The sequence below is a fragment of the Zingiber officinale genome, chromosome 1B, assembly GCF_018446385.1.
Source record: "Zingiber officinale cultivar Zhangliang chromosome 1B, Zo_v1.1, whole genome shotgun sequence".
In the NCBI taxonomy this organism is placed as follows: domain Eukaryota; kingdom Viridiplantae; phylum Streptophyta; class Magnoliopsida; order Zingiberales; family Zingiberaceae; genus Zingiber; species Zingiber officinale.
The window spans coordinates 238,323-262,299 of NC_055986.1; the positions used below are offsets into that span (position 1 = coordinate 238,323).

The 23,977-nt window shown below is 36.9% G+C and overlaps 2 protein-coding genes and 1 pseudogene across 2 annotated transcripts; 2 read left to right on the forward strand and 1 right to left on the reverse strand.

Annotated features, from left to right (window-relative positions):
- The first annotated feature begins 1,390 nt into the window (after nt 1-1,390).
- LOC122045522 (AAA-ATPase At3g28510-like) lies at nt 1,391-3,103 on the forward strand. The gene has a single exon (XM_042605773.1). The coding sequence runs from the start codon at nt 1,471-1,473 to the stop codon at nt 2,914-2,916; it is 1,446 nt and encodes a 481-aa protein (XP_042461707.1). The 5' UTR covers nt 1,391-1,470; the 3' UTR covers nt 2,917-3,103.
- A 310-nt stretch (nt 3,104-3,413) lies between these two features.
- On the reverse strand, nt 3,414-7,837 carry LOC121992609 (annotated as a pseudogene).
- A 3,268-nt stretch (nt 7,838-11,105) lies between these two features.
- LOC122045529 lies at nt 11,106-21,944 on the forward strand. Its single transcript, XM_042605785.1, has 2 exons — nt 11,106-11,264; nt 21,446-21,944. The coding sequence occupies exons 1-2, from the start codon at nt 11,141-11,143 to the stop codon at nt 21,754-21,756; spliced, it is 435 nt and encodes a 144-aa protein (XP_042461719.1). The 5' UTR covers nt 11,106-11,140; the 3' UTR covers nt 21,757-21,944.
- Nucleotides 21,945-23,977: the final 2,033 nt, after the last annotated feature.

Genomic DNA, 23,977 nt, shown 5'->3' on the forward strand with positions numbered 1-23,977 from the left:
ATACTTTTTTACGCTTAAAATTATCCTAAGCTCGCTTAAGCTTATAAAGTTTGAAGCTTGGACTTGGCGCTTCGTGAAGCGCACTTTTTAAAACATTGCTATTAATATATGGGGGTGTTAATAGAAAACAAAATAAAACAAAATGATAATTTCAATTAATCTTATTAATTATCTTTGGAGGTGATCAGTTCAATTTTACGGAAGAATAAATCAGAAAGTGCACACGACAACTAGTTCAAAAGTTCAGCATCCTAAAAAGTGACAAGTTGGTTGTCACTAATACGTTATAGAATAAGATCGAACCACGAATGCCTAAGTGACAAGTTGGTTGTCCTACTGCGACATCATAGTCCTAGGGACTATGAGACGTTAATAGAGCATTCACAATATGATACATTAATAGGATATTATAGTCCCCTCGGATGGGTCTAGTAGCTAGCACATGAGATGTTGTCACAATGAGGTCTGAGGTTTGAATCTCGGTAAAGCCGAGATAAATACCTCCTTTATGTGCTAGTTACTATTTGAGCACGTGAGTGAAAGAAAAATATTATTATAATGAATATTTGACAGAAATTAAGAAAAAAATAAAAAAATATGAAAATTTCAAACAGTAAAACAAGCTTAAATCAAGATAAAGCTAAACTCGAACCCAATTAAAGATCATTATAAAAAAATAAAATAAAATTTAAATAATCATTTTAATAACTTATTCATTTCAACTTATCTAATGACCTAAAAGAAAAAAGTAGTTAGCGCATGAGGTGTTATCATAATGAGGTCTGAGTTCGAATTTCGGTAAAGTTGAGGTAAATATCTCCCTCATGTACTAGTCACTATTTCAAAGGTTAGTAACCATCCGTGATTTATCTCCTCTATATTGGTCCTGGGACGGATTGACAGTATTTGTCCTGAGATAAATTGACAGGACACTGAAGACATATTCATCTTTTGCCACAATAAAAATAAAAAGACTTTACTCTTATGACTACTATACAATAAAAAAAACATCACGTTATCATTCATGTATTCATAATTCCATTCTCAACTGCAATATAATTATAACAATTTTTTCTTTAAACGAAACTCATAACTATAAAAACTTCTAGATTATCTGTCATAAGATAGACCGAACTGACCAGCATGTCTATATCAAAATTTACTAGTCAAACCCTTTGCGAGCAAGGCAATTTAGAAATCAAACAGCGGGAGCAACAAAAGTCACGCCGACGCAGAAAGTTCCACAAATCAAGAGCACTACTAAAGAAGGATGCAGGAAGATGACTCAGCATCAATACGTCACCAGGATGACTTTTTATGACGTACGGAGTTTCCTGCCAATTTCTTTGTAATTTCAATAACAAAAACTTCTATAAATTACAGATATCCTACGCTTCTTCTTCCTCACGGATCCAGCTCTCAGAGGGAGGCGGAGTGGGCAGTTGGGGGAGTTAATTTAATAAGGAGAAAATGGCTTGGGATTGGAGTTCCATAGGCACTGTTTTCGCCACCCTCCTCTTCCTCAGGACGGCCTACCGCGACTTCCTACCGCCGGAGTTCCACCGCTTCATAAGTCTCCTCTTGCGCGGCATCATGGCCCGCTTCGACAACGACGCCAAGATCATCGTCGAGGAGTACGATGACATCACCTGCTCCACCAACGAGCTCTACGGTGCCGCCCAGACCTACCTCGGAGCCCGCTGCCTCGAGGATGCCGCCGTCGTGCGCCTCACCAAGACCCGCGATTCGCTCCTCCCCGCCGCCTCCCTCCCCGGCTATCACACCACCTACGACTCCTTCCAGGGCATCCCCCTCCAGTGGGCGTCCGTCGTCGTCGCACAAGCCGACGGCTCCAGCCGCTCAGGCCGGAGCTCCCGTCATGTCGAAAACCACTCCCTCGAGCTCACTTTCCACCGACGCCACCGCCACACCGTCCGCTCGCTCTACATCCCCCACGTCATCAACGAGGCGAAGCGCATTGCGATCGCCTCCCGCCAACGCCGCCTCTTCACCAACCGCGCTGACACTATTTACGGCGACGACCGCCGCAATCTCTGGTCTCCGGTCCCCTTTTCCCACCCCTCCACCTTCGACACTCTCGCCATCGACCCCGCCCTCCGCGACGACATCAGGAGAGACCTCCTCCGCTTCGTAGACCGCCGCGACTACTACGCCCGCGTCGGCCGATCCTGGAAGCGTGGCTACCTGCTCCACGGCCCGCCGGGAACAGGGAAGACCAGCCTCATCGCCGCCATCGCCAACCTTCTCGAGTTCGACGTGTACGACCTTGAGCTAACGGCCGTGCATTCCAACACCGTCCTCCGTCGCCTCCTCGCCGCCACCACCCCCAAGTCGGTCGTCGTGATCGAGGACGCCGATTGCTCGCTCGATTTGACCGATCGAAAGAAGAAGAACAACAAACAGGACGGGAAAAATGCCAAAACAGGAGAGGCGGAGGAGGAGCCGACGCCGGCGAGCGACAGGTCCGGGTTCTCGACGGTGAGCCTCTCTGGCGTGCTTAACTTCGTGGACGGGCTCTGGTCGTCGAGCGTGGGGGAGCGGCTGATGATCCTCACCACGAACCACCCGGAGCGGCTCGACCCCGCGATGCTCCGGCCGGGGCGGATGGACCGGAAAATCCACCTCTCCTACTGTGGACCGGAGGCATTCCGCGTGCTGGCGAGGAACTACCTGGAGGTGGGGGAGGAGCACCCGCGGATGGTGGAGGCGGAGGAGCTGCTGAGAGAGGTGGAGATGACGCCTGCCGAAGTCGCGGAGGTGTTCATGAGGTGCGACGCGGAGGGAGAGGGCGCCGATGCCGCGATGGACGAGGTGGTGATAGAGATGCGGCGGCGCAAGCAGGAGGCCGCGGCCGCCTCAGTGGAGGAGATACAAGGAGAATGCCAAGGAAATTAAAAAGAAGATCAAGGTAGTTTTATCAAGTGAAATCAGCACCCCACCACTCTCAGCCTCAAGAGAAATTGCAATGTGCTTTACTTGTTGAAATTTTTTTACCTTCACTCGAATCTTGACAAGTTGGTTGTTTTTCCAATTCAAGTGCATGTTTTACACAGTGCCATCAAAAGCCCCCCTTGTTCCTAAATATTTTAGCATTAAACATAAGATTATGTTGTTATCAGTAATATCAATAACATTTCAAATAAAATAAAGAAAGCACTGGTTACCAAGAAGTAGAGCACTCTTCATCAGTAAGAGTCTCTATATCAGTTGGAAGATCTGCTTAGACAAAGCTTTCTCTGCCTTCCTGACCTTTAATTGACCTGATATCAGAAAAGAATATGACATCTGGTGTAGCTGCAACTAATGAACCCTTATCACTTTTGGCATCAGCAACTGATGCTGATACTCTCAGCCGAGCTACTTCTTCATCGTCCTCTGTAATGGTTGCCAGCTTTTTTTTTTTTTTTTTTTTTTTTACTGGAACCTCTCTAATTGAAGGTGTCTCGAAATCATTACCCGTATTGAACGCAATATACTCCTTGTTCCTGGAAAGAAGTACTCCCGTCCCCTTGGGTCGGAGCGGTAGTTGAGACATATGCTATTATCACATGATCTTCAGGTTTAAACTCGACGCGTCTGAGCATTTTCTCCCCCATGCCTTCCACTTGCACCATCATATTTAAAAATTATATGTACACAATTATAAGTAACTACTAATTTAATTATGTGATCTTGTCTGAAAATCAATGAGATGGAAAGTTGAGATGTGGCGTTCCGGCTGACCACCTGTAGACTCCGCTCGGACCTGCAACATAGATTACGTCAACGACACTTTCTAAAGTTTTCCCTGAAAAGACTTGTCAGTAAAGTGTCTCTGACACAGTACCTTAACGGGTCGAGCGGGTTGACGGCGACACTAACTCCCAAAAGAATGTCGATGGATACCAGAGAACATGTTGCTAGGTCGAGCGGGTTGGCGGCTCGGCCGGAGCTTTGCTATTCCTGTGTCCCGTCCGCTCGGTCGAAACTGCACTGTACTTGCGTCACGTTCGCTCGACCGTAACTCCGTTGTTCCTGTGTCTCGTCCACTCAGCCGAAGCTGCACTGTACTTGTGTTACGTCCGTTCGACCGTTACTCCGTTGTTCCTGTCTCATCCAATCGGCCGAAGTTCCGCTCTACCAACGTCGAGTTCTGCTGCCTGGCCGAGCGGGGTAGCAGCTCGGCCCCGATCCTGCACATCGTCTCCTCCTCCATTCGGCATCCAATACCCCATTGAGCGTCAGTCATTTGACCTCCCCGTGTCAAAGGCGGGATCGGACCGGGACCTTTCCCCCCCGGTTGGGCATGCTTGCCCGACCAGTCGATGCTATCTACACGTTGACCGCATTGATTTTGACTTCCACCGTGATAGCAATCCTCCACGGAATGTGATCCCTCATCATCACCACATCATTACGTATGTTAAATAATCAGACATGCAACCCAAGCATATTGCTAGGACAACCATACAGATAATGAGTATAATAATTAATCAGACATTTTGTGCTAGTGTTAAATCCAAACATAACTGGTAAGCATTACACACTGAAAGTAGCTTGTTTTCAAAATCAAAATGCTCTATTGACATGACATCATCATCATCAAGCCAAGTTTGTCCCGACTATTTGGGGTTGTTTGCATGGATCTTATCCCTCTATTGACCTCTATATAAATATATATCACTAGCAATCTTCAAATCCAAAAAATCATTTTTTTATTATAGTAAATAGAGTTTCCTCTAATCTCCATCTATGCCTCACTGCCCTCACATCATCTTCTAGGTTAATTGATCACTTTGGAAGAGAATCATTTCTGAATTTTCTTTCAGATCTCACTTCTTTTTCATTGACGGTTGTTTTTGTTTAACAATTTGTTTTGAGCAGTGCTACAGTGGGTACAAATAATGCAAAGATAAACAGAAGTTGATTATTTACACAAAAAAGGAGAAAAACAAAATATTATCAGGGCATGTAGTACTGAGCCAGGAGTTAATATAAGGGGACATGGAAAACAAGTACAATTACTCTGGAAGATACACAAAGTATCATGACTCACTTTTAAATAGTTTGATCTTCCTAGAATAGTTTGCAGACACTATTGTTGCACATGTTGTTGAACAAAATTGTTTGACTTTTAAAAGCAATCAAGCTTCACCTTTATATCACTATAGTTAATAATTATCAAGCCTCTAAAGTGAACCAACAGAGGAAAAGAGAAAGGAACCAGTGAAAGGAAAAACATTGATCATAAGGTCTTGAAGGAATAGCAAATTGACTTTTCAAATTAATCAATTCATAATCATAAGGGAGAGTAAAAAAAAAATTAACCAATATAAATCATATCATACTCACTCTCCACCTTAATTTCTTCAGCAATTCTCCCTTTAGACGTATTTGGTATGCAACGTTCGATGGCTATCTTTGCAATGGAACTTTTCTCCCATAACTTCACAATAGCAGTAGCCAAGCCTTGGTGTTGCCTGTTTCCTCCTACACCAATGGACAAATATTGATATTTCAGTAGAGATTATAAAAGAATATAATTTATTTGCAAGAATTTATGATCATATCATACCTAAGGCAAAGTGAGGGGGCATTGTTCTAGCGAGCCTTCTCAAAATCGTCATTTCTCTATCTCTTAGAGATGTTCTGGTCTTTATAAGGAAGAAGTCTAAAAGGTGGTTTGTAACCGGGAACTAGACCAGGCAGCAAGTCAGCATCAACTGGAATTGGATTACGACCTACCAATCTTTGAAACGTGGCCCCAACTGATCCAATAAGCTGTTGATGAAAAACCTTTAGACAGGTTTGCATTTGTGGCAGAATCAGTTTGAAAACATTCTGCTTAATTGACAACAATAAGATTGGAACAGTCTCCCATTGAAGGATTATGGAAAGAACTGGCATCAGCAAGCTGTAAGTATGTTTGGATGCAAGGAAGTTGATAAGTCATTCCCCTATATAGCACAACCGACCTTCCAGACCTCCAAATGATCATACCTCCAGTTTCCCTCTGCTAGTATATTGAAGTACATAAAAATGTCATTTTTAGATGCCAAATAAAAGGGCTTAAGAACTAAAAGGTTAGGAAATTGTGTGTTAATAAAAAGATTCTTCGACCAATGAAGACTAGATCCATGACATTTACAACAAAAAGGAATATTACTCAAATAAAGGTTTTTTTAGCAATTTCAGGATCTTATGCATTTTCTTCAGAGTTCAGACTACTAATATGAGGAACAATGAGCAGGTAGAATATCATGGATGACATCAAGATTCTAGCTCCTAAGATAAGCAGGAAGGATAATGTAAAAGAGTGCAAGCTGTCAAGTCAGTTACTAGAAATATGCTGAACATATACTTGTCCATCTAGGCTTTTGACTAGGTATCAGGCCTTGTATCAAGTTGGATAAGCAAAAAAAAAAAAGAGATTCCATTTAAAAAACAATTAAACTTCTGATTTCATTTAAATGGAAAAGTATAGCACAAAAATTGATCTGTCAAATGAGAGAAGCACATATAGCCTGATATCTTCTAGAAAACATGACCAACATTTCCAAGACTGACTATGAAAGAAATCCAATTGAAAACCTTGTGGCTGAAAGATAAAATATATCCTAAAAACCAACTTTTAGGATCCCTACTAACACCTATAAAACCTCAATGTAATCCCTATAAGTAAGAATTTTAAAGTCCTAAAATGTCAGCAAATTGACAAACCAAATAATAGCATATTAGCATTTCAACTCTCACCATGATGAAAGACAAACCAAAAATTGCCAGCAAGGATAGGATAATATGATTCATGCTGCTCAAAAAGTTGAGATGGTCCATAATTCACCGACAAAGATAAACACATACAGTTACAAGAGCGCACACATGCAAAAATGAGAGAGAGGCTGATATCTAATCTGTCATTCTTAAATGCCACAACTAAAGCCCTAAGAAGATAATTTAATTAATTCTTGCTGCTTCAAATGCTACATATCTCAATTAATTTCTTCTTTGTAATTATGACATCCATGGAGCAAATTTTCAATTTTTTTTCTGATCCACTAAGCATGTTCTGATTCATTTTTTGTTTCCCATCACACTAATTCCGTTAGTTGTAGTCAACTAATATTTTCATAATAAAGCATAGATCTTGGGTATCAAAACACATATATTTCATGGCTAAGAAGATATTTCTTCAATGGAACTGTACCAAAGAAACAATTATAATTATCTCACACTATGGCATAGTTGGTTTAGAAAGGAAAAAACTAACCTCTAAAATTTCATGTGTCCTCTTCATGTTTAGACAGGCTGGGCCTTCAAACCTTAACTCAACAACTTCTACCTCCTTCTATTTCTCATAGATGTGTTTCACAACAGCCTCAGTCACACCTGCTGGTCTAACAGTCATCCTCTCTTTCATTCTTAAAGCAACATTTCTCAGTCTCTGCAGTTCTGGCTCTGGTAGAGTTCTCTCTGCTAGTTCAGTGTTGCTCCTTTACAAGTTGCAACTGCTCAGCCTCCATAGAATCAATTTCTCTTTCCCATGGGAAAGGCACTAAACTGGCTAAGCTAAGGTCATTATTCATAGAATTAGGCATTAGTTTCAAGTCAGAGTTTTCAGATGAGACCCAAACCAATACCGACATTGGAGGAACTTGAGGCCTTAGGGTCTTTGAACCTATCAACACTTTCTCTAACACAATTATCTCTTCCTCCACTCAACGCATCTATCTTTCTCTGAGGACTTTTCCGTAACTTTAGAGTCTAAATCAGCCTGCTGAGACCTGAATCTCTCATCTCCAAATGAAACAGCAACTGTCGGGCAACTTCTAGTGTTCATGTCAGAAGAAAGGGCAGGACATTCTTCCTTGAGAGAGACAATTATAGGATCACCATAGTTGGATCTTACGCCCTTATCATCCACAAAACTCGCTTCTCACCATACTTAGCACCGTGTGCCCAAGGAGCCAACTTCGACTGCATGCCCCAAGGAATGCACATGATATGATTCGCCATTGGAGGAATTGCGTCAACAGAGTTCCCAAAAGAGTCATCTGATAGGTACGAATCTGAATGCTTCTCATCCTCGGCAGCATTTAACTTCTCAATGACTAAGTGCATCCTACTTTTCCCTCGCTCGTCATCAAAGTTCTCATCTGGATCTCCAAATTCCATCGCCGGAAGCCCCAAAGTCATCCAGAGACTTATAAAAGGGAGTTCCCGAAGAAACCAAGTTCAGAGAACTCTCAATCTTTTGATCCTGCCAGGGCAAATTGGACTGCAAGGAGGAAACCTTCACAGACCATCGCTCAAGAGTCTGGGCGTTGAAATTTTGCCTTAGCTTTCTTTTCCTCCTCTTCTTTCTCGTGTTTTACACATCTTTCCCCGCTTTTTCAACTTCTACTGCGTCTTCATCCTCTGGGGATTCCTCATGGGAGAATCGGATACGCTCGGCCGAGAGTAGCTACCGAACAACAGAGATCGGAGCGGAGAAGAATCGATCTTAACACAACTAACTCGAGTCGGAGAAGGATCCAATAGAGGTCGTGGAAGAGCATATGGAAGACGAGTACGAGGTAATTACTCAAAGAAGAGGTGAAGATAATGTCAAGCTTCCTTTTCACTGCTTTAATTGTGGAAAATAGGGCCAGATTATAGATACAAGAAATTCAATAATCATGGCAATCAAGTAAACATTCTTAGAAATTATGGTGAGAACTCTAATGAGATTGAAACTTTACTTTTGGTTAGTAATGTTTTATATGTAGATGAGAACGTATAATTTTTGGATACTAGATGTAGTAACTATATGTGCGTAGAAGAAACTTGATAATAAAGATGAGAAGTGTATTTTTATTTGTTATAGTGATACATGAAAGACTTATAAGCTATAGAACCCTAAAACTAAGAAAGTTATTATAAGTTGTGATGTCATTTTTGATGAATATGATAGTTGTAATTGGTTTACTGCAAAAGGAAAGTCAATTATTGTTCCTGTTACCAGTAACCTTTTGGATGAGCTAGCTACTCAAGATAATATTGAGTCTTCTTCACAATCTGAATCATCAACTAGGAGATCACAACACAAGCGCCAATTACCAATTCACTTGCAAGATTATGTATTATGTAGTGAGAATGACCTATCTGATGGAGAAATTTATTCAGTTTGCTTTTTTTACAAATTGTGATCCTTTATCTTTTAAGGATGTTGCTATAATAAACTCATTGGATAAAGACAATGAACAAGGAAATTCATGTCATTAAAACAAATGGTGCTTGGGAATTGATTGAATTATCTCTAAGAAAAGAATCAGTTGGAGTAAACTGGGTTTACAAGACAAAGTAAGTCAATTGGTGAAATTGATAGTTTTAAAAGCAAGGCTGGTTGCAAAGGATTACAAGTAAAAAGCAGGTATTGATTATTTTGAAGTTTTTGCTTCGGTAAATATCTTGATACAACGCACATGCTTCTTTCACTTGCTGCTCAAAATAATTGGAAACTGTATCAAATGAATGTAAAATTTACTTTTCTGAATGACTTCTTGGAAGAAGAAATATATGTTGAGTAATCTGTAGGATATATGTAGAAAGGGGAAAAGAATAAGGTTTACAAGTTGAAGAAAACTCTATATGGTTTAAAACAAGCATGGTGTATTGATTATTTGTTGAAAATGGTTTTTTGAGATGTCCTTATGAGCATACTTTCTTTGTTAAATATATTGAGTTTGGTGGCACACTCATAGTATATTTTTATGTTGATGGTCTAATTTTCACCGGAAATAACTTAAAGTTAATCATAAATTCATTGAGACTTTGGTTAAAAAATTTGAAATGGCATATATGAGCCTAATGAGATATTTCGTGGCACTTGATGTTATTCAGATAGATAGATGATGAAATTTTTGTCTAACAAAAAAAAAATATGCTTCTGATATTTTGAAAAGGTTCATAATGGAGTGCTCCAAGTCATTTTTTAATCCCACAATTGAAAAGATGAAGTTGTCCAGAGATGAAATTGGTAATAGTATATATGTTACAACTTATAAAAGCTTTATTGAAAGTCGAAGGCAACTGGGATGACTAACTTTTATGACTTGATTTAAGGGAGACTATGTTATATTAATTAAAGCAAAAATCATGATAGAATAGATCCTTATTCTTTGGGTAGACTTTGAATAAATGTATGGTTGTGGTTAGACTTAGAAGCGTTATTTTAGGATCTGTTTTCATTTTTACTTCTATTTAAAGGTATGTATAACATAATGTTTAATGGAGTATTTGGTATATGATCAAGAAAGAGTACATTCTTCAATTTAGTTATTGTCATCAATATAGAGAATATCATATCCTCTTAGGGTTATCAGTGTGAGGATGGATATTAGATCCTCTTATAGTTATGAGTGTGGGGATGAATATCAGACCTTCCAATGAGTATGGGATGAAAATAAAGTTAAAAATCTAATGAGGATGGAAATAAGAAGAATGAGGATAGATATAATAAATAAGAATATGAACAATACTCGAGTTGTAAATTCCGGTCCGGGTCATATCCACGACACCAATCAGGATGATCAAATATTTAAGATAATTATGTGGATGTTATTTTTTTCTTCTCATTTTCATCCATTTCTTTAGGCTATATTAATTTCAATATTATTATAATACCCTGCTACAATTTATATTAAAATTTCTATAACTTAATTAATTTATCATATTTCCATTATATTGATTCTTATCATAATTATTTCAATACCGTTTTAATTATAATTTTAGAGGGTAATAGAGTATCCTTTTAATTTTAAAAAAATGAACCCTTTTTAGGGATAATCAAAACAAAGGAAACACTTTTGATTTCTAGCCATATTTCAAATGCTAACTGTTTTTGGCATTTAAAGTAAATTATTTTGCCAATTTGCTGAAACATTAAAAAAAAAAAAAGGGGGTAATGTTATCGGATCCTCTCCAAATAGTGATGTAAGATTTTCTCATTCAGACCCGTAGATAGATCCACGTATAACAAACTGTAATACCTAAACATTACATTTTAAATGTTGCTTGTAGCAAGCCTTGGATAGGATCCATGTAAAGCGAAACCCAACATCAAAAGCTGCTACTTCCATCGTGAGCCCAAATCATTCACGCCATGGCCGTCAAACCGTCATCTTCGAACCCTCCTCCTCCGCCGCCGCCGCCGCCTGCTGCAGCAAAGAGGGGATTGCTTTACCGATCCGTGCCCTTCCTGCTCGCCGCTAATTTAGCCATCGGAGGTCATTTCTCTGTCCCACCTTACCGTCTAGAATCCCAACGCCTACTTTTCTGCTCATTAAAGATCGAGGGAAGTCGAAAAAGATTCCCCCTTTATGATTCATGGAGATGTTGATTAGATTTAGTAAACAATAAAACGTTTTTATCTTAGATTCTCGTCTTTAAGAAGGTACTGACTGTGTCAATTAGCTCTAGTTTGGTTCGGCTTCCTCTTCCCATGGTTAGTTGGTTATTGCTGAATATTTTGAGGTATGATTAGTTTGATCGCTACTTCAGTGCATGTAGTTGCAGCGAATTCTATCTAAATTCAAGCACAAGTTAAATTTGTTGGAAATTTAATATATAAATGAGAAATTAAATCTTAATAGTTGGATTAAGATCGACAAATCTTGATCATTCAACCTGAAAGGTTTAAGTGACCTTTGGATGGCTAAATCTCATTCATTGTTTTCCAAAGGGTGACATCTAATGAAGACGTAGTGTCTCTTAGGAAAAGATGCGATCTACATCATCTAACTCAAAATGGATGGATGAGATCTAATTGAACCAAAAGGTTCTTATACCCCTTCATTAAGTATAAATAAGATCCTTCACATCCTCATTTCACTACTCAATTCCTTCCGAGTAAAGCAAGTATTGCATTCCATACTTGCATTGGAGAGTTCGAAAAGCTTCTTTGGTTCGGAGGTCTTGCGATTTGCAGTGCTGCTATCTCAAGATAAAGTCGTTGTATCTTGGGAGACGATTGTTGTGTTCCGTGTGCGAGGCAAATTCGTCTTAAAGAGATAGAGTCTAACTCTAGCCTCGACTTCGTCAAAACGGTGGTATATCATTATTCTGCCCGTGCTCAAATTGCACCTTACCTTAGTTATCAAAAGCGCTCGCTTCGCTCGCTTAAGCGCAAAGCGAAGCGAGGCGCAGCCCTTGCGCTTCCGAGAACTTGGAAGCGCAACAAGTTTAAGAAGCGCGCGCGTCGCTGCGCTTCGCGCAGAAGCGTGCGAAGCGCAGCGACCCTAAAAGATTCCTTTTTTGGTTTTAAATTTTATTTAAAGCCCTAATTAATCTCTTTAAACCTGTCTCTTCGTCTCCCGCTGCTGTTCGTTGCGTCCGCCGCTGCTGCAACTAGACGGATTTGCCGTGGCTGCTTCTTCACGTGTGCTGCTGCTTCTTCACGCGTCGCCTGCAGGTAAGTTTTCAATTTCTGTTACTTAAATTCAGTTTGAAGCATCCTGGCCATTCTGCGATCGCCTCCGGCGGCGTCGCGGGATGCCTTCGGCGGCGTCGGAGGCGTCGGAGGCGTCGCGGGAGGCCTCCAACGCCTCCAGCTGCGTCGCGGGAGGGCCCCGACGCCTCCAGCGGCGTCGCGAGAGGGACTCGACGCCTCCAGCGGTGTCGCGGGAGTTCTCCGACGCCGGAGTCTTCCCGCGACGCCTCCGGCGACGTCGGTGGCCTCCGGCGACGTCGGTGGCCTCCGGCGACGGCTCTGGCGGCGTTGCGGGCATCGCGATGGCATCGCCGTGGTCGTGACTCGTGTGAAACTGTGAAAGGAGAAAAAGTTTGATTTTATTAAATCAAATTTAAATATATAAACAAAATTAAAAATATAAAAAAATTAATAAAGTTTATTAATTCGTATAAATTTAATTTAAAGATATAAAAAATAAATTAAAATTTTAAAAAACTTAATAAATTGCATTAATTTATATAAATCAGATTTAAATATATAAAAATTATTTAAAATAAACAAAAATCTAAATATCTAATAAATATTATTAATTCTAATTTTTAAATCAGATTTAATTATTTAAATTTTAATTAAATGTATCAAAAATATTTTAAAAATCTAATAATCTTATTAATTTTAAACTAGATTTAATTATTTAAATTTTAAACATAATATTTTTTAAAAAATCTAATAAACTTTATTAATTATAAATCAGATTTAATTATTTAAACATATAAAAAATATATTTAAAATAAAAAATCTAATAAATTCTATTAATACATATAAATCAGATTTAAATATATAAAATATATATAAAAAATAAAAAACTAATAAATATTATTAGCACATATACATCAGATTTAATCATTTAAATATATAAAAAATATATGTAAATAAAAAAATCTAATAAATTTTATTAATACATATAAATCAGATTTAAATATATAAAAATATATATATTTAAAATTAAAAATTGTAATTAATTTGTATAAATCAGATTTATATTTTGATATTTTTTGACTGTTTTATATTGTTTTACTTATTGATTGTTTATTACTAATTGCAACGCTCTTGACTCTTGATTCTTGAGTTAACCATGTCAAATATAACAATTTCATCCACTCGAAAAGATATTGCTTGGAATTATGAAACATGTTCAGATCCTAAAAATCCAAATGTTGTTAGTTGTATTTTTTGTGGTAAAATAACAAACGGTGGAATTTATCGACACAAGTTACATTTAGTTGGGGGCAATAGAAATGTGAAAGCTTGCCCGAAATGTCCTGAGCATGTTAAAGAAGAAATTAGAGAGTTTATGCAAAAAAAGAATAATTTGAAGAATCAAATGGATTAAATTCCTCATTCTGATGATGTTGATAATTTGGAATATTTGGAAGAAGATGAAAAAGATGATCATCAAACTAAAGTGAAAGGGAAACGACCAATATCAGATTCAAGCAACCATCCTACGACCCAAGGTAAAAAGTGTAAACAAACTGGGCCTATTAATCTTTATTTTATGAAAGATGTCGATGAAATTGTCAAACAAAGACGTGCAAAAAGCAAAGGACAATTTGATGAAAATAAAAAGAAGTTAAGAGATATTGCAGTTGAGAAATTTGCAAGATGGATGTATGATGCTGGAATTCCCTTCAATGCTGTTAAATATGATTCTTTTGAACCTTGTATTGAAGCTATTGGACAATTTGAATCTGGGATGAAATCTCCATCATATCATGAAGTGAGGGTTAAGTATTTGAAGAAGGAGTTGGCAAATACGAACTCACTTCTCAAATCCCATGAAGAAGATCATGCTAAGTTTAGGTGCACAATCATGACAGATGGATGGACAGATAAAAAGGGTAGGACTCTTATAAATTTTTTGGTTAATCTGCAACTTCATTAAAGAATATTTTGTTTATGGTTATTTGGATTTTCAAAGACATTTTGAAAGTTTTTTTAATAGATATACTAGTCCTTTTGTTTATTATGTTCTTTTCCGTAAAGCCCGCGCTTCGCCTTGCGCTTTGCGCTTTAAGCCCCAAGACCCTTGAGCGCGCCTTTGCGCTTTGCGCTTTTGACAACTATGCACCTTACATGAAGATAACAACAAGTTTAAGATGAATTTATCTGTGCAATCTTAATGGATTCATCATCGATGCCTGGGAATATAGTGACTTCTTATGTTGAAACTATATTCTCAATGGATTGGATAACACGTTATACAACGTGTATATTCCAATGACAACTATAAAGGAGTTATGGTAATCTCTCGAAAGAAAGTACAAAACAGAAGATGCTGGATTGAAGAAATTCATCATCGGCAAATTCTTAGACTTCAAGATGATTGATTCCAAAATTGTGATAACTCAAGTCCAAGAGTTGCAGTTGATCCTACATAATTTGCATTCCGAGGGCATGACAATGAATGAGTCCTTTCAAGTTGCTACGATAATCGAGAAACTTCCACCTTCGTGGAGGGAATTCAAAAATTATCTAAAGCACAATTGAAAGGAGATGAGACTTGAGGATCTGATTGTAAAACTGCGGATTGAAGAAGACGATCGCAAGCAATCAGAATCAATAAAAATGCCTATATTTGCAAAGGCAAATATGCTAGAACCAAACACTGGCAGAAAAATAAAGTATTCCGGAAAGGATAGAGCCAAGGGAGGGCCAAGAGGTTCCAAGGAACATGCCACAACTGTGGCAGACCGAATCACAAGGCCAAAAACTGCCGACATCCAAAGAAAGCCACTCAAGTGCACATGACTAAAGATAAGTCAGTGCCAATAGATATGTTAGAATTAGATCTAACCGTCATTGTATTTGAAGCCAACTTGGTGGACAATCCAAGGCAGTGGTGGGTCGATACTGATGCCACACGACACATTTGCTCTGACAAGGCTCAATTTTCAACTTGTACCCCTATTAATGGGAGAAAACTAATTATGGGCAATTCTGTAACTTCTAACATTGTTGGTCTTGACAAGGTGGTACTATAGATGACATCAGGCAAAGAAGTGATACTAATTGTTGTGTTTCACGTTCCCGACATTCGAAGAATTTAGTGTCAGGGTCAGCTTTTGTTAACGCTGGATTCAGGCTAGTGTTTGAATCGAATAAATATGTATTGACAAAAAATGGTCAATTCATAGGCAGAGGGTTCATGGAGAACGGTCTGTTTAAAATGAATGTAATGGTTGTACACCGTGAATTCAAGGACAATAAAATGATAATTCTGCTTATTTGGTCGAGTGTTCCAATTTATGGCTTGTTAGACTTAGACATGTAAATTATAACACTTTGTGATGACTTATGAATTTAAATTTATTTCCAATATTTATTGTTGATCCAACACATAAATATGAAATATGTGTTGAAGCTAAAATGATAAAGTTGTCTTTCCATTTAGTGGAAAGAAGCACGACCCCTCTAGAAATAATTCACAGTGATATATGTGACTTAAAATTTGTGCAAACTAGAGGAGACAAAAAGTACTTTGTTACTTTCATTGATGATTGCACTAGATTTTGTTTTGTGTATCTCTTGAAAGGCAAAGATGAAGCCTTAGAAGCATTCAAAAATTATAAGAATGAAGTTGAGAATGAAATTGGTCCACGAATTAAAAAAATTCTAAGTGATCGAGGAGGAGAATATGATGGTCCATTTGATGAATTTTGTGCAGAATCTGACATTATTCATCAAACTACAGCTCCATACTCTCTTCAATCAAATGGAATTGTCGAGCGCAAGAACCGAACTCTTAAAGAAATGATGAACGCTATATTGATAAGTTCGGGCTTACCATAGAATTTGTGGGAAGAATCTATTTTATCGACAAACTGTATTATCTATAAAATCCCTCACAAAAGGAAAGATAAAATTCCTTATGAGTTATGGAAGGGTCATGAACCTTCTTATAAATATTTGAAAATGTGGGGGTGTTTGGCTAAGGTAGAAGTGCCTAAGCCAAAGCAAACCAAAATAGGACCAAACACAATTGATTGCATTTTTATTGGATATGCCAATAATAGTAGTGCATATCGATTTTCGGTGCACAAATCAAAAGTCCTTGATGCATATGTTGGAACAACAATTGAATCAAGGAATGCTGTATTTTTTGAAGATATTTTTCCTTGCAAAGATAGGAAAGAGGAAAGTTCAAATAAAAGAACTTATGAAACTGCGAGTAATCTTGGAAATAATAAAGAACCAAGACGTAGCAAGAGGGCCAGAATAATAAATTCATTTGGTCATGATTTCATGACTTATATGTTGGAAAATGAACCAAGGACAATAAGCGAAGTCTTATCAAGTCTCGATGCTCCCTTTTGGAAAGAAGCCATCAAGAGTGAAATAAATTCCATCATGCAAAACCATACTTGGAAATTGGTGGATATTCCACCTAGAATAAAGCCTTTGGGATGTGAATGGATCCTAAAGAAGAAATATAAGGCTAATGGAACTATTGAAAAATACAAGGCAAGATTAGTGGCAAAGGGATTCAAATAAAAGGAATGTCTTGACTTCTTTGATACATATTCACCAATAACAAGGATCACATCCATTCGAGTACTCATTGCTATTGCTGCAATACATAATCTTGAGATATATCAAATGAATGTGAAAACAACCTTTCTAAATGATGAATTAGAAGAAGAAATATATATGGAGCAACCTGAAGGGTTTGTGGCTCCAAGATAAGAAAATAAAGTGTGTAGACTCGTGAAGTCACTACATGGGCTAAAACAAGCACCGAAATAGTGACATGAGAAATTTGACAAAACTATGATGTCAAATGGATTTAAAATAAACGAGTGTGATAAATGCATATATATATCAAAGGCACACCTAACTTATTTGTCATTAACTGTCTATAGACGATATGCTCATCATAGGTAGCAATCATGAATTTGTAGGAGGAAGTTATTTTATCGGCAAACTGTATTCTCTATAAAATCCCTCACAAAAGGAAAGATAAAATTCCTTATGAGTTATGGTCATAAGCCTTCTTATAAATATTTGAAAGTGTGGGGATGTTTGGCTAAGGTAGAAGTGCCTAAGCCAAAGCAAACCAAAATAGGACTAAAGACAATTGATTGCATTTTTATTGGATATGCCAACAATAGTAGTGCATATCCATGGTGAAAAGACCGATGGGCTTAAGCTTGCACTTAGCTAAGAACCATGGTGAACTTGTATCTCAATTGGAATATTCGAGGATAATTGGCAGTTTGATGTATATCACTAACTACACACGTCCGGATATTACCTATCCGGTCAACAAATTAAGTAGATTTACGAGTAGTCCAAATAATGACTATTGGAAGACATTAATAAGGGTTCTTAAATATTTAAGATATACCTTAGAGTATGACTTATATTATACGAGATATCCAGTGATACTAGAAGGCTATTGTGATGCAAATTGGATATCTGATACAAAAGACTCTAAATCCACCAGGGGATATGTATTTACCATTGGTGGTGGAGAAGTGTCATGGAAATCCATGAAACAAACCTGTATAACTGATCAACTATGGAATTTGAGTTTATAGCCTTAGATAAAGCCGCAGAAGAAGCAGAATGACTTCACAACCTCTTAGAAGATATCCCATGTTGGGAAAAACCAGTGTTTACCGTGATGATATATTGTGATAATCAATTGGCAATTGCAAGGGCACAAAATAGTTTATATAATGGTAAGTCATGACATATTCGTCGACGACATAATACCATTAGGCAGTTGATCTCTAACATAGTTATCTCTGTCGATTTTGTCAAATCAAAAGATAACTTGGCGGATCCATTTACAAAAGAGTTAAATAGAGATTAAATATACCGCACATCAAGAAAAATGAGATTAAAATTCTACAAACAAGAACATTCATAGTGGTAACCCAACCTTATTGACCGGAGATCCCAAGATCTTGGTTCAATGGGACAACGAAATTATGAAAGTTCGTGTGAGCACTTGGACTAGTTCCTCTCTCATTCTTAGGATGGAAAAGTGCTACCTACAATATGTAATGAGGTTAAGTTATAAACTTTTAATGACTCCTATACTTGAAAAATTAGAGTATAGTAGGATACTCTTTATAGGAGGTCACCTATATAAGTATGAAGACGGGCTGCTTCAATGAAATACTTATGAATCCAAGATGTTGTCCATGGTCAAAACGGACAAAACAGTGAGAACTATAAAGAAATGAGAGAAGTTATTGTGTAGGTACTATTGTTTTGGTTTACACGAACAGCTGAGTAGTTCAAAACATCATGTTCATTAAGCAACCTAGTAAATTTGATGGTACTCTACTACAGAAGGTTCAAAGCAATGTTATCAAAATCGCAAGTGAACTCGTAAAATCGTACAAAATCACGAGTTTACTTATGAAAATCGAGTGAAATCGTGATAAAATTGTGTATTAAAGTAAAATCGGAGCAAAATCGTAAAATCAGATCAAAATCGTAAAATCGCAGTTAAACTTATAAAACATGATTTTTGAGATAATTTTATCGATTTTGTGTCGTAAATAAAAGGGAACTATTTTAGATAAAATGATATCATTTTGGGACGATTTTAGATTTGTATTTGTCTATGAATGATTTATATTAATTTGTTGTCTTGTGTTTTATTTATCTTTAGATTTAAGTTTAGACTTGAATTTATGTTTATGTTGTATTTTCATGGTAAGCATTTGGTTGTTTAAAAGTTTAAATATAAGTAGTTTATGATTATATGAATTAAAATGTTTTATATGTAGATTTATGTTATAATTTGGATTGAAATATTTAATGATCAATTAAAAAGAATATATTAGGTTTCTTTTAAAATTGATTTAAAGTATGATGTAAAATCTTACGATTTTACGATCCGATTTTATGACTGCTCTAACGATTTTACCTAAATTCTCGATTTTGACAACACTGATTCAAAGCCACAAGCTACCTCTCCTGATGCAATAATTTTTCGATTGAACTCTCCTTAGGTGATAACATGCATGTATTAATTTTCATTTATGTGGGGGATTGTTGGAAATTTAATATATAAATGAGAAATTAAATCTTAATCGTTGGATCAAGATTGATAAATCTTGATCATTCAACTTGAAAGGTTTAAATGCTCTTTGAATGGCTAAATCTCATTCATTGATTTCCAAAGGGTGACATCTAATGAAGACATAGTGTGTCTCTTAGGAAAAGATGCGATCTACATCATCCCATTCAAAATGGATTGATGAGATCTAATTGAACCAAGAGGTTCTTATACCCCTTCATTAAGTATAAATAAGATCTCTCACATCCTCATTTCACTCACTCATTCCTTCCAAACAAAGCAAGCATTGCATTCCATACTTGCATTGGAGAGTTCGAGAAGCTTCTTCTGTTCGTAGGTCTTGCGATTTGCAGTGCTGCTATCGTAAGGAGGCGATTGTCGTGTTCCGTGAGTACCGTGTGCGGGGCAAATTCGTCTTAAAGAGATAGAGTCTAACTCTAGTCTCGACTTCGCCAAAATGGTGGTATACCATCATTCTGCCCGTGCTCAGATTGCACCTTACGTGAAGATCCCAACAAAATTTCAAGGACTTTTAGGATGAGTTCAAATGTGTGGATGTGTTTCTGAGTTAAGTGCAGGGAGAACTTTAGAGGTATCCACAACATAAGAATATAGAGGAATGAAAGGGTCTCCAACAATTGTAGATTTATTTGGTGCATTGTTCTCAATTGTTACATATGCCCTAACTTGAGCTTCTTTGGCATTTCAAGTTAATTAAATGGAAAATGTTTACAAATTGTTGATTGCAGCTTATCTGACCAACTTTCTCACATGAGGTGTGTTTGAAACTCTGATTTTTTAAAATATATATATTATTTTTCAATTTTGGCAATATATTTTAAACAATTTTATTGTTTCTATCATATATTAAATTAATATTAAATAAAACCTAAATTTTGCAGACTCTTACTATTGTAGGAACTTCAGTCAAAGTTTTATTAAATCAAATCTTTCATTGGACTTGAGTATTAGTGAATCCTTCATTTAAAGAGGAGATGTCCATCCCTTTTCACAACACAAAAGATAATAAAACTCACTTTCTCCTTTTTCTGTAAAACTATCTGCTGCTAGACTTATTGGAATGTGACATGGGGTGTCACTGTTCACCAGCAGTAGAGACTCCAACTCTAGTTGTATCTATTCTTGGGTAAAGATTTTCGCCACCTTGCGCAAAAGGCTCGAATCTTATCTTAGGATAGAGTCTTCTCGCCTTAGTGTTATATTTACTTCATCCTTTCTTTTTCTTGCTTAATCTTGGTCGTATTTAGTTTATTACATGTCATTTTTGAACTGAATTTTTAGATTGATTATTGCATTGGTTCTGAAAAGATGGTAATAAGACCATCAACAATTTATCCAATTAATATGAAGTATGAAAGCTTGCTTTTTTTGACAGCTGGTCACTTCTTTCAGTAATCATGAACTATTTGCATTTCTTATATGATTCCTTGTATGATTTTTGTTCTCTGGCCAAGCTAACCTTTCTCAGTTCTAATGTCAAAAACTTGCCATATCAACCTTATCTTAGAAGTAAAACTCAATTTAGAGGCCTAATTACTTTTTTTGCATTATGAAATTACCATTTCAGTTTGATATTTATTTGGGGGTTTTCCTTAGTTCTAAACAGTTCAAACTGGAAGTCCTGACCCAAGTTAAAAAACTAAACAATTTTGGTAGTTTCATTTATGATAACGACTTGGGAATTCCGATCACTTGATAGTTGATCATCATATTTTTGTGACTTAAACCAGCACAAATTGTTGGCACAAGAATGGTTGCTCGAATATAGAGTTCTATCTTTAGCATGCCACCTTCATTGGCAGAATAAGATGTTGCTGACAGTTAGAATTAGTATTCTTGTATTCTCTTCCGAAACTTAACAAATCCTCTTTGTGCAGCATATGTCCTTCTCAGAACAAATAAAAAACCATCTGAGAAAGGTGAAGAAACCGGGAAAGAGGTTCCTGATGCCCCTGTAGTTGCTACTGAACCTGTAACCCCTGGTGAGAGAACAGTGGTTGCACCTGTTCCATCTCCAACCAAGGTTCTACCTCCAATTGCAGAGCAGGAGCAACGAGAGCTCCTCAAATGGATTCTGGAGGAGAAGCGAAAGGTCAAGACGAGCAATCGGGATGAGAAGAAGAAAATTGACGAGGAAAAATCTCTCCTCAAGCAGCTCATTGGAGCAAAGTCTATTCCCAGCATTTAGGAGCCTCATTGTCTGCAAATCCGTGTATTGGAGAATGCTGTTGCGCTTGAGATTGTTTGGGACTGAATTCTGATTACCGTTTCCCCAAAATTGCAGCTGTACGCTTTTGCACCAAACCTGGAATGTCTTGAAATGCTTTGAATTATTGTTCTTGCCTTGGAATCCCAACTTGAGTAGTTCTATGCTAATGTTTCGCACCAATCAGTGTTATGCATATATGTATAGTAGTAGTGAAGATGAGCCAAGACAAATGAAGTTTAGCCGAGTTGATTGAGCCATTCGAGGGAGAGGTACCCTTCCAAACCACTGATAGAACTTCAAAATGCCCTCGTGTGCATCATTGTTTCTACGGCTTTTGACCGAACTCAGTACATAAATTTTTAAAATATCTAAATCACGTATCATAATTTTAAAATTACTAAATTATGTACCCACTTTTTATTTTATTGTCATCCTCAAATCAATTCGACTAGAAAAATAAATCAGTTGAATCGATTTTATTCAGTTCAATCGATTTTGATCGAAATCGACTGATGGACCTTGAGACCTTGGAATGATATGAAATCAATTTTTATATATTTATCTAGAGATCAAAAATATTATCAAATATCAATTTGATTTAATATATTGAGAGTGATGATTTTTTTTAAATACTAATATATTTGAAAACTAATTTATGTTTAAAAAATTATTGCTCTCAATATATTCAGTCAAATCGATATTTGATAGCATTTTTATAATCGAGAGAACTAGACGAACATATAGGAACTAGTTTCATGTCATTTCGAAGTCTTTGTGGTCATCTAGTTCTCCTAATTTTTTTTAAATACGAATATATTTAAAAAATTAATTCGTGTTTAAAAAATCACTATTCTCAATATATTTGGTCAAATTGATATAATCATAAGAACTAGAACAACTCATAGGATCTGGTTTCACTTCATTCTAAGCTCTCTCTAGGTCCATCAACCAATTTTAGCCAAATGAACCTACATTGATTTTATTTAGGTTCATTCAGCCATAGCTTTAAAAAAAAATCATTCCTCTCAATATATTGCGTCAAATTAATATTTGATAATATTTTTACAATCAGGAGAACTAGACAAACACATAGAAACTGATTTTATATCATTTCAAGGTTTCTAGGTCCATTAGTCGATTTCGGCTGAAATCGGCTGATGGACCTAAAAACCTTGAAATTATATGAAATCAGTTTCTATTAGTTCGTCTAGTTCTCCTAATTATAAAAGTACTATCAAATATCAATTTGACGTAATATATTGAAACACAAATATATCAAAAAAACTAATTTATGTCCAAAAATCACTGCTCTAAATATATTGAGTTAAATTAATGTTTAATAATATTTTTACAATAAGAAAAATTAGACGAACACATAGAAACTGATTTTATGTCATTCCGATATCTCTAATTATATCAGTCGATTTTGGTCGAAATCGTAGTCGAATTAATTTGAGAATGAGAGTAAAATTAGAAATGAGTACGTGATTTTCTAATTTTGAAATTATAATATATGATTTAGATAGTCTTCTACTCCACAAAGAGGAAGAATAAGAATTCCAACCGGCCTATTTTGAAAAGAGTAAAACCTTGGATTCATTTTGAAATTTATTAAGACCGTGACACATTTATCATTTCCAAATGTTAAATTGAATATTACCCTTTATTATGATTGTGCTAATAATATACTTTAACCTCCTTAGCAAGACCTACCTATACACATCGTAATTTGACCCGACAGCCACGCATGACAACTCATGCCCCATCAAACACGACCGGTTGTTCCATTTTCTCCAATCCCCCACATCCTTATAAGACACTGTTCCATTTAACACCTCTTCAAGTCTAAACCATAAAAACTGATCTCCCTCCTCTCCTCTTTGATCCATATAGGCGTCCAGAAATGCCCTCTTATACAATCGATGGCAGGGATCACCGGCGAGCAGCAACCGCGGTCGCCATCGACAACGACAAATCAAGTCCACAGGCTGTGAAATGGGCGGTCGATCATCTTCTCCGGAGTGAAGATGTTGTCATCCTCCTCCATGTCAAAACTAAGACTACTTCTACTTCTTGTAGGTACTCTCTCTTTGATAACATAAAAAAAAAAAAACATAGGAAGAAGGAATTGAACGAACAACAGAAAAGTAAAAGGAAAACAGTTGCTTCATTTCATTTCCTTATTTGGATTGGTCTTTCT

Bases quoted from the DNA above. Each gene is read 5' to 3' on its own strand.
- LOC122045529 (XM_042605785.1), top strand. From the start codon at position 11,141: ATGGCCGTCAAACCGTCATCTTCGAACCCTCCTCCTCCGCCGCCGCCG. The intron at 11,265-21,445 runs GTCATTTCTCTG...CTCTTTGTGCAG, and splicing joins CGCTAATTTAGCCATCGGAG to CATATGTCCTTCTCAGAACA.
- LOC122045522 (XM_042605773.1), top strand. From the start codon at position 1,471: ATGGCTTGGGATTGGAGTTCCATAGGCACTGTTTTCGCCACCCTCCTC.